At 43.1% G+C, this 11,082-nt stretch overlaps 1 protein-coding gene across 2 annotated transcripts in view; it reads right to left on the bottom strand.

Annotated features, from left to right (window-relative positions):
• UBE3D (ubiquitin protein ligase E3D) overlaps positions 6,916-11,082 on the bottom strand; it is a 155,387-nt gene continuing 151,220 nt past the window's right edge. Inside the window, exon 10 of one of the 2 annotated variants that reach the window (XM_021091912.1) lies at positions 6,916-7,448. In XM_021091912.1, coding sequence (XP_020947571.1) covers positions 7,428-7,448 — 21 coding nt within the window. In that variant the 3' untranslated portion in view covers positions 6,916-7,427. Of the gene's footprint in view, positions 7,449-7,523; positions 7,560-11,082 lie in introns of those variants that run through there. The other variant, XM_021091918.1, reaches the window with a different exon arrangement.

Genomic DNA, 11,082 nt, shown 5'->3' with positions numbered 1-11,082 from the left:
TTCATCTCCAAAATTTATAAACACCTTCTGCAGCTCCATACCAAAAAAACAAACAACCCCATCCAAAAATGGGCAGAAGAGCTAAACAGACAATTCTCCAAAGAAGACATACAGATGGCCGAGAAACACATGAAAAGAAGGTCAACATCACTCATCATTAGAGAAATGCAAATCAAAACCACTATGAGGTACCACCTTACACCAGCCAGAATAGCCATCATCAAAAAGTCTATAAACAATAAGTGCTAGAGAGGGTGTGGAGAAAAAGGAACCCTAGTACACTGTTGGTGGGATTGTAAATTGGTGCAACCACTGTGGAAAACAGTGTGGAGATGCCTCAGAAAACTAAACATAGAACTACCATTTGATCCAGCAATCCCACTCCTGGGCATCTATCCAGAGAAAACCATAACTCGAAAAGACACGTGTACCACAATGTTCATTGCAGCACTATTTGCAAGAGCCAAGAAATGGAAACAACCGAACTGTCCATTGACAGAGGAGTGGCAAGAAGAAGTGGTACATATACACAATGGAATATTACTCAGCCGTTAAAAGTAACAAAATACCAGTATTTTTAGCAACATGGATGGACCTAGAAATTATCATGCTAGGTGAAGTCAGTCAGACAATGAGACACCAACATCAAATGCTTTCACTGACATGTGGAATCTGAAAAAAGGACAGAATGAACTTCTTTGCAGAACAGATACTGACTCATAGACTTTGAAAAACTTAAGGTTTCCAAAGGAGACAGTTTGGGGTGTGGGGGATGCGCTGGGATTGTGGGATGGAAATCCTATAAAATTGGATTGTGATGATCATTGTACAACTATAAATATAATAAATTCATTATAATAAAATAAAAAAAGAAAAGAAAACAAAAATAAATGAACAAACATCAGAGATTCGTTGCCAAAATGGGTGGCCAATAGAAGTTTTCAATAAGGTCTATGTACTGTAATTATACTATGTGAGAATAATTTCACAAAACCACTTATTTAAATGATAAGTGATTTAATAAATAAATTAAAAAACACACAACATAAGGATTGTGAGTTTACGTTTTCTTTAGGGTCTTATTGAGGACTACAGCCCAGGAGACAGTCTCTCAGCGATAAGGAAACTGCTCCAGAGAGGCTGAGGCAGAGCCAGTTTATACATGACTTTGGTGAGGGAATACCTGCAATCAAGCACACATCTTGGTAAAAGGTGGCTGCTAATCAGATGGTCAACAGACACATGAAAAGATGCTCAGCATCATTCATTGTTAGAGAAATGCAAATCAAAACCATAATGAGGTACCACCTCACTGGTCACAACGCCCATCATCAAAAAGTCTTCAAATAACAAATGCCAGAGAAGGTATGGAGAAAAGGGAACTCTTCTACACTGTTAGTGGGAATGTAAATTGGTACAACCACTATGGAGAACAGTATAGAGGTCCCTCACAAAACTAAACTACCATATGATCCAGTAATTCCCATCCGAGGCATCTATCCAGAGAAAACCATAATTTGAAAAGATCCATGCACCCCAATGTTCATTGCAGGATTATTTATAATAGCCAAGACATGGAGCAACCTAAGTGTCCAACAATAGAGAAACAAATAAAGAAGATGTGGTACAAATACACAATGGAATATTACTCAGGCAAAAAAAAAAAAAAAAAGAGAGAGAGAGAGAATGAAATAAAGCTATTTGCAGCAACATGGAGGGACCTAGAGATTATCATACTAAGAGAAGTAAGCCAGAAAGAGAAATATATGATTTCACTTATATGTGGAATCTAAAATATGACACAAATGAACCTATCTATAAAACAGAAACAGATTCACAGACACAGAACAGACCTGTGGTTGCCAAGGGCGGAAGGGCTTGGGAAAGAGGTGGATTGGGATGTTGGGGTTAGCAATTATAAGCTATTGCATATGGAATGGATAAACAACAAGGTCCTACTGTATACCATAGGGAACTATATTCAATATCCTATGATAAACCATAATGGAAAAGAATATGAAAAAAAGAATGTGTATACTACAGTTAAAAAAAGATTACTGCTAATAGCAAAGAACAAATATCTCAAAGTTTTTAGTGCTTTCCTACATATGGAAAGATGCAAGAAACTGGATTCATTAAAATCCTTCCTAAGATATGCATCTATCTAAAGCGGCTATTCATCCGAGCAGAGTGCCTCATCCTGTTTTTCATCCTGAATTCCTCTCAGAGTGCACTGTCGATTGCAGTGGGTTACCATTGAACCCTAGTCGGACTAGAGGTGAGCAGTGCTCTTTGATCTTCTTTGTTCATGACTCAGTTAAGGGATTTAAGTTTTTAGAGATATAAAAAAGTGGACTTGAAATGTGATATTTTACTATGCTTCCAGTCCTTAGTAACCACTTAACAGTGTCTCAAAACACTCTGTACCATTAATTAGGGTTGCTATGGAATGGATTCTGGAACTGTATTTCTAAGACACAAGAGGCCAATGTGCAATGACTTTCAGGGCCCAACATTAAAACTGTACAGCCTGTTTCAAGTCTCTTTAACTCCCCTAATGTGGTTTACTAAATTTAGATCTCTGCAATGTTGGATTTTTCTCTTACACACACACACACACACACACACACACACGCGCACAATTTTCTCTGTATATAAGAGAAAGAGAGAGGCTCCTGTTTCCCTTCTTTCCCCAGCACCTGTGCCTCTCCCAGGTTCAGACATGTTACTCTCAGACCTTACCAGTGGCTAGAACGGTGGCTGGTCCTCCCTTCCCATCCCTGGAAGAAAATAAGGACTACTGAGCTTGAAAGCATCACTCTGACAAGATTTTAGGTGGTATGATAGAGGCAATGTCACATGTAGTAACTGCACTGTCTAGGCAGAAATCTGTCTTGTGTTTGTGTGTGTGTGTGTGTGTGTGTGTGTGTGTGAGAGAGAGAGAGAGAGAGAGAGAGAGAGAGAGCTTGAAACCATCACCATGACAAGATTTTCGGTGGATGATATGGCAATGTCACATGTGGTACCTGCAGTGTGTAGACAGAAGTCTGTCTTGTGTGTGGTGCACGTGTGCGTACACATCCTCCTTTTGCTCCCAGCCACTCCACTCACATGCCACCCCTCCCCCCCGCCCCCCGCGCCCCCAGCCATCAGAAAGGAGGTGGGCTTACCTCTCACTGGCTTGGCCCCCACTAAGACCCCAGAAAGAGTTGAAGAAGTCTAACTGCACTTGAGTTAACCTGACTTTACTTAGAAAGATAAGGTCAGTAAATCAGAATACCCTTCAAACTGGGTTTTGCAGAGTGGTCGAGGTATTTTGTGAATCACAAGCACCTTGACCATTAGACGGTAAACAGACATTATTAGTGTGGTAATGGTTTCTTTCTTTTCTGGAGGGAGAAAAACGATCTCAGAAGGAAATTCTATTTTATGCACAGGTTGAACTCTGCTTCATCTAATTTATTCCAGTGCCCAACAATGAGATCAAAATAAATTGAACTCTTAAGAAATATTAACAGAGGGGGAAAAAAAGAAAAAAAGAAAAAGAAATACTCTGTCGACTAGAAAAATACACAATCTTTAAGTTTTATTTGGGGCACAATTAGAACTTAAGCTAGTTAGGTAGCCCTGAGAAACCGCTTGGAGGCAGTGAGGGAGGAGCTAGGATATATAGGAATTTTTGCAACAAAGGGCAAGGAACAGGAAGAGGCCTGGGCTCACTGAAATCATTTCTTTGATATGCACCTCCGCAACCACAGCCAGCATCCAGAGTTTTCACTGCCTGCAGGACTCAGCAGCTCTCACCCTTGGAGGTGACTGCATTCACAGATGATGGTGACATTCTTTATCCTTAACTACAGACTGGGCTGAAATACCACCCCAGGAGTAATATCAGGATATGAAAAGGTGAGGAAGAGGTGCATGCAGCATACACACATTTTACAGAAGTCTGTTGCTGATCTCCTGAAGGTTACTACCAGTCACAAGGAGCATACATCACCACGAAGGAGTTTAGTATTTTTCTAGATATGAGGAGATGCAAGAATTGGGAACATAAAATCTTCTAAAAATATCTGACTATCTGAAGGCCTGTTCTTCCAGTTTTCCCAGAGCAGAGTGCCTCACTCCTGGTCTCCAGTCTGAACTCCACTCAAGGGGTGCTGTGGGTTGGTAGCTGCAGTGGCTCATGTTCTACTCCACGTAGAGGCTGATGGCAAGTGCCAAACTTCAGTTCACAACTCACACAGAGGTATACACCAGTAGCATGCATTTATAAGTGTACACTAAAGCCAGGCTACGGGCCAGAAAAACATTCAGGTTTTGTGGTGGCTGTGTCATTGGCAATATACCGCCAAAGGCAACCACCAAATCTTTTTCTCAGGACTCATCCTTATTAGGGACTCGTTCTCAACAGGGGTCAAATGTCAGCCACTAGGGCCACATCTGCAGATGTTTTTGGTTGTCACAGTTGGGGGAGGGGACAACTGGCATCTGGTGGAAGGAGGCCAAGGATGTCGCAAAACACCCTCCAATGCGTGGAAGGGCACCGGAAGATGTCACCCCAAAATATGCTGTTTTGGCAGAGGGTTATTTTGAGCTAAAGACAATTGAGAACCAGCAGAGGCAAGAGAAAAGCTTTTGAACCTCCCTGTAACTATCTAAAAATAAAATATAAATGTCCCCATTTGTAACGGAAATTTACATATATAAAGGAAATTTCCATTTGTAAAGATGTCTCTGTATCAGGAAAGAGCTACACCTGGAGACAACTCTTATCATCTGAGAAACTATTAACTGCACAACAAGACAACCCTTATTTACCAGCCTTTCCTCCCCTCCCCTTCTAGCCTTCCTCTGACCAGAAACCCCAAACTCCCTTTTCTTTGTTTAGTCTAAGAGGGTAAATGAACCCCAATCCTCTGGCCACTTTCTAGAGTCTCATTTCTTTGTGAAACCTCTGCAGATGTATGTAATTAAACTGGTTTTATTTTTCTGCTGTTAATCCATCTTTTATCCATTTGATTTGCAAGCCCCAGCCACTGAACTAGGAGACCATAGAAAAATAGGCTTTTCCTCTCCATAGCACAGGATGGGTCCCCCACAACAAAGAATGATCCGGCTGCAAATGTAAGTAGTGCCCAGGTTGAGAAGCCCTACTGTATACTGACAGAAATGTAAAGCATCCAGATCAGCAAGGTGTCAGAGAGCTTAGCAGCTTTTACATGAAGTCAAACCAATTCTCTTTATGGCTGTGAGTCTTGGACAGATTACTAATGATGCCGCAAAGATGTTACCGGAATCCGGGTTCTTGTTCACGCAGCCAAAGAATGAACTTTGTGAACACATAGGCATCAAGCAAGCAAAGTCTTTATTACAAGAAAGCAAACAGCTCTCAGGACAGCTGGGAGGGGGAAGAAGAGTTCCCCCTATTGTCTTATAGAGGTTTTTATCCCATAAAATGGGGTTTACCAATGTGGGGTCCAGAAAGATGTGGTTTTGTCCCATTGGCCTTACTCAGTTACCTATATCAGTCCTTGTCCAATGGGGTCTTAGGGGTGGAAAGTCTTTGGGTTTCTTTGCCCTTCTTGTCCCATAGACTGAGTCACAGGGGGTTAGAGATTAAGGTCTATCTGGGTGTAGGTACACTTCCTATAGTAAACAAGGCCTATGGGGATGTTACTCCCTGGAGCCTTTAAGCCACAAATGTTAATCAATAGTCATAACAAAGAATGCATCTAAACCCATGCTCCTACACTGACTACCTGAGTTAGTATTTGGCCTTACTAACATAGTTAGTCAGGGTTTCTAACTATGCTTAATAAAATGACCCTGCAGAGTGAAAACGAGGGTGTCTGATCCCTACATCTCTCCAGCACTTACACATTTAGGAGCGAAACTGTGTGTACAAAGTGGAAGAAATCAGTAAAGTTTCACAAGATCACAACGCCAGGGGTGGCCTCTGGGTTAAGGGTGTTAGGAAATTAGCGCACAGAAAACTTTTTCAGTAAAGATGTGGTCTTTAGGGCAGGATCAACGCCAATAAGAAATGGAGCAGGACCCTGTGGGACTCCTGGGTATAAATCCTTTCTGTGTCGCATTTCTCCTCTGTAGCAAATAGGTCTCATTTAGCTTTCTTGACCTCCCCTGAGTTCCAAAGGGCAGGTTTAAACAGTTGCTAATCAGGGAAGGGAGGGGATGCAGGAACCAGGGAGAGCAGTGGAGAAACAATAGTGCAGCTTTGGGGCAGGATCCTGGTTCTCATCAAGGAATAGACACAAGGTATCTTTGAGCTCTTCTGCAGAACTAAAGCCTCCTCCCCAGGGGAGGACAGCAACTTCAGGCTGAGCACTAGATTCCTGGAGCACTGCCCAGTTACCTCACCACCAACCAGTCAGAAGCAAGTCTGCACACATTGGAAGATAACCAAGACATTGAACTCCTCCCCCGCTAAAGGAGTCTCCCTTTAAAAACTTTCATGGTCAAACAGAATCTTCAGAGTTGGTTTTTGGACATTTCCCCAAAAAGCAAGCTTTCTGTTCCCACCAGCACTTGTCTCTTGAGTATTAGCTTTTGAGGGAGCAGCGGGTGGCCCAACCTGAGTTAGGTAACAAACAGGCTTGATGAGAAGCAGATACAGCTGCAAACCCAGAACCTGTCTTCCTGAAGGAGTGGCTCTAGCCCCAGCATGGCTCCCACTGTGTGATTACGGGCAAGTCTCAGACCTTCTTTGTAAGCTCAGGAGCGGGCCTGTGCCTAATGGGATCCTTCAGCTCTGTAATTCTCACTCTGGGGTTTCTCGCCCCTGCTCTGGCACACGGGACCCAGACAGCTCTGCAAAGGGATGCTGGGGAGATGTGTTTATTCATTGGCAGCAGTAATTGGTAAAGGAAATCAAGAATGAAAGGAACACATGCCCATTGGCATAAATGGGAAACCCTTTAATTTGAGAATCACACATTCAACAAATATTTATTTACTGAGCATCTCTTCTGAATAAAGTACACAAAGTTCCATATTTTATTTAAAAAAAATGTTGTTACACAAACCTGAGACGTTTTCAGAAGGTTTATGTCCTAGGGTGTACAGCAGCCAACATCCAGTTCCACCAATGAAGCCCCTCTCGGCACAGCTTGACCTCCTCAGGTGGTGTTGACATATTTGAATATTCCTCTTGGTGGGAAATAGAGGTGTAAATTCTATACTTATCTCTCAACCTGCTTCTATGATTTCTTCACAGCCTTGGCTTTTCAAAGATTTCAAGTTAACTGTTCTGTTAGAGAATATATGCAAACAAGTAAGCTCAAAACTGCAGTGTCCTGTTCTCAATCTGTGGCTGGGTTCTGGTCTCTGCAACCGCTGCCCGCTGGGCTGATGGCTGGCCTCCAGAGCAGCCCGGGATGTGGATAGGAATGTGTTGGCTCCCATGGTTACATCTTCAAAAAGGCTACCTGGAAAAGGAAGAAAATCCCACAGTGGTTTCCTTATGTAATGTGATGAAATGGCTGAGTGCACTTCAAACCTGAATCAGGGGAGTCTGGTCAGGAAGGATGCTTGCTGGTCTGCAAAGAAAAATGACTCTTAGTCGGGGCAGACATTGCCATTTTATAGTAGGAGCAAATTAGTCCTTTTTTTTTTTTTTTTTTTTTTTCTATTTTCTTTGGGCTGCTTCTGCGGCATATGGAGGTTCCCAGGCTAGGGGTTGAATCGGAGCTGTAGCCACTGGCCTATGCCAGAGCCACAGCAACGCGGGATCCGAGCCGCGTCTGCAACCTACACCACAGCTCACGACAACACCGGATCCTTAACCCACTGAGCAAGGGCGGGGACCGAACCCGCAACCTCATGGTTCCTAGTCGGATTCGTTAACCACTGCGCCAGGACGGGAACTCCAAATTAGTCCTTTTTTTAAAGCCACACCTGCATCATGCAGAAGTTCCTAGGTTAGGAATCTAACTTTCACCATAGCAGGGACCTGAGCAGTGATCATGCTGGATCCTTAACCTACTGAGCCACCAGGGAACTCTGCAATTCATTCTATTTTAAGGAAACACAGAGTCATGAAAATAATTCCTATGTATTTTAAAGGCAAAGAGATGAAAGTTTAAATTGACACTAAAGTTGTACCGCTGAGAAGTAAACCAGTTCTATTTCTCATTGGTTCAAATGGCTGCTTTGGATTTTCCACAAGCAGATTTCCAAATCCCAAAGTTCCCGGGCAATTCCAGGTCCTCATCACAATCATTAACTGCAACAGTCTCTCTTCAGGTCATGCCAATGCTTGAATCACATTCAATTATAGTGATAGTGATTTTGCTTGTCAGTAATGCTGTATCTTAAAACTCAGTTGTTTTGAACAATGTTCATTCATACAGGTTTAGGTACAAAATATTTTCCAACTGTTTAATAAAGCCCAGATCAAATGCATCTAATTTCTCAGTAGCAATAGACAATGGAGAAACAAACATAATATTTTTATTATTTTTTTCTTTTATTTTTTTGCTTTTTAGGACCTCACCTGCAACATATGGAAGTTCCCAGGCTAGGGGTCGAATTGGAGCTGCAGCTGGTGGCCTACACACCAGCCACAGCAACTCGGGATCTGAGCCACATCTGTGACCTACACCACAGCTCACAGCAACACTGGATCCTTAACCCACTGAGCGAGGCCAGGGATCAAACCCCTACCCTCATGGATACCAGTTGGGTTTGTTTCTGCTGAGTCGCAATGGAAACTCAGAGAAAGGAACATAATAAAGTCAACTATAACTGTTTAAAGTTCAAGGTGATAAACTGAGGATGGTGCCAGGATCAGGAAGGGTGTGGAATGTGCAGATTAAAGATGGGGACGCATGAGAGGGTCACAAAGCTTGTCCCAGGCCTCTTTTGCAGGGATGGGGAGTGAGCAACAGGAGCAAGGAGATCCCACTCTTGGACAGTTGGTGTTTAAGTCCCCAAATGCTGTTGAAGGAGGCGTGTATTTAATGATCCCCATTAAGGGGAAAGAAAGAAGAAGAGTCACGCAGGGTAGAAGGCATCTGCTTTATGTTGAGTAATTCAGAAGGTTGTTACTCTTCCTACAGTGCTGGTGAGCAAGGGCCCCGCTGAGTTTCCGTATCAACTTCCTGCTGAGTTTCTCTATCAAGCTCTGCAGTGAGAACACCAAAATTGAAGGAGCAGGCGAAGAAGAGAGGTTAAGATTCCTAAATAAGATGTAAACATGGACGACTGATGCAAACCTCAAGGGCTTACTGTAAAGACTGAATGAGAGAATGGTTGTGAGAATACATGTGCTTCTCTCGCCAGCTGCTCAGCTGATAACAGAGATTAGGAGCCATGACTATTCTGATGGAAAGGGGCTGTTGAAGAGACCAGCTGGACCCTGGAGGGAATGCTCATAGCATCGTGGGAATGGGGACCTAGGGGTCACTGAGTGTGACTCCTATAGATAGTGGATAGTGTCCCTGTCTCTTCTACAAGAACAGTTTACAGGGATGTGCTCACTATGGATAGTGTCCCTGTGGGGAGATCCTGCTTCTACAAGAACAGTTTATAGGGATGCTCTAAAGATGACAGATGTCACTGCTGATACTCAGAGACAGAAAGATGATGGATGAAAACTAGCTCTCTCTTTTCAATTCTGAAAATTGGGAGTTCTTGTCGTGGCTCAGCTGTGATGAACCCAACTAGTATGCATGAGGATGCAGGTTCGATTCCTGACCTCGCTCAATGGGTTAAAGATCTGGTATTACCATGAACTGTGGTGTGTAGGTCACAAATGCAGCTGAGATCCTGCATTGCTGCGGCTGTGGCATGGGCCAGCAGCTGCAGCTCCAACTGGGAATTTCCATATGATAGCATGTGCAGCCCTAAAAAGACCGAAAAAAAAAAAAAAAAAAAACCCAAAAAACAAAAACAAAAAAACTAATAAAAAAAGATTAAAAAAATCAATTCTGGAAATTGTTATGTCATGGAGCATTCTAACCAGGAAGTACTTAGAATCACTGATAATGCTAAATGTTGTCCTAAAATGGTTCTGGAATCATAGAGGCCAGTGGTTCTCCCTTTAGCACAATTCTGCCCCCCAGGGGACATTTGGCCGTGTCCGGAGACACTTTCAGTTGGCATATCTTAGAGGCTGCTATTGGCATCTAGCAGGCAGAGGCAAGGATGCTGTTAAAAATCCAGTAACACACAGGACGGCCACATGTAAGAAAGAATTATCAGCCTCAAAATGTTAACAGCACAAGTTCTGAAGAATGCTGGAATTGAGAGTCAGCTCTGTGACTTTTCCCAGGCTTGTGAGCCTCTCAGCCTTTCCTAGTCTGCAAAATGGGAATTAAAACAGGACCCATCTGACACTCGAAACACTGTCCTATTTCGACTCATTTCAGCCTCCATAGTCCTGTGATTCAGGTGAAGCAGGTGTTTTGAAACTTTGTTACAAATAAAGAAACAGAAGCTCAGAAAATTAAGTGCCTTGCTCAGGATATAAAGCTAGTAAGTGGCAATGATGGGGTTAGGGAGAAATCTTGATTCGCAATCCCTGCTTTTCCCATTGGAAGTTTACAGAGGATGCAGGGAAAACCGCACAGGTTTGGGGGACTTTTGATTTTCATTATCCCCTCAAGGAGCAAAGACATTTTCTTTTGCATCTCTGTGAATATGGACTCAAGGTAGAGAAAACTACATGAGTCTGAGCTGTGGGAGTTTGCTGGTGACTCAGTGGGTGAAGTCGCTGCTGTGGTACAGCACAAGACCTAGACCAAGAACTTTTGCATGCTGTGGGGACCGCCCCCCCCCAAAAAAGAATCTGAGCTGATTAAAATAAATAATGCTAAATGGAGCGCCCCTCATCAACAAAGAAAGATTTTAGGAGTTTCTGTTGCGGCTCAGTGGTAATGAACCCAACTGGTATCCATGAGGACGTGGCTTCGATCCCTGATCTTGCTCAGTGCGTTAAGGATACAGCATTGCCATAAGCTGTGGTGTAGATCACAGACATGGCTTGGATCCCAAGTTGCTGTGGCTGTGGTGTAAGCCGGCAGCTCCAGCTCCAATTTGACCCTTAGCCTGGGAGCCTCC

Source organism: Sus scrofa, chromosome 1 (genome assembly GCF_000003025.6).
Source record: "Sus scrofa isolate TJ Tabasco breed Duroc chromosome 1, Sscrofa11.1, whole genome shotgun sequence".
Lineage (NCBI taxonomy): Eukaryota > Metazoa > Chordata > Mammalia > Artiodactyla > Suidae > Sus > Sus scrofa.
The sequence above is the reverse complement of the archived record's forward strand: the minus strand, read 5'-3'. Positions and strand labels throughout refer to the sequence as shown.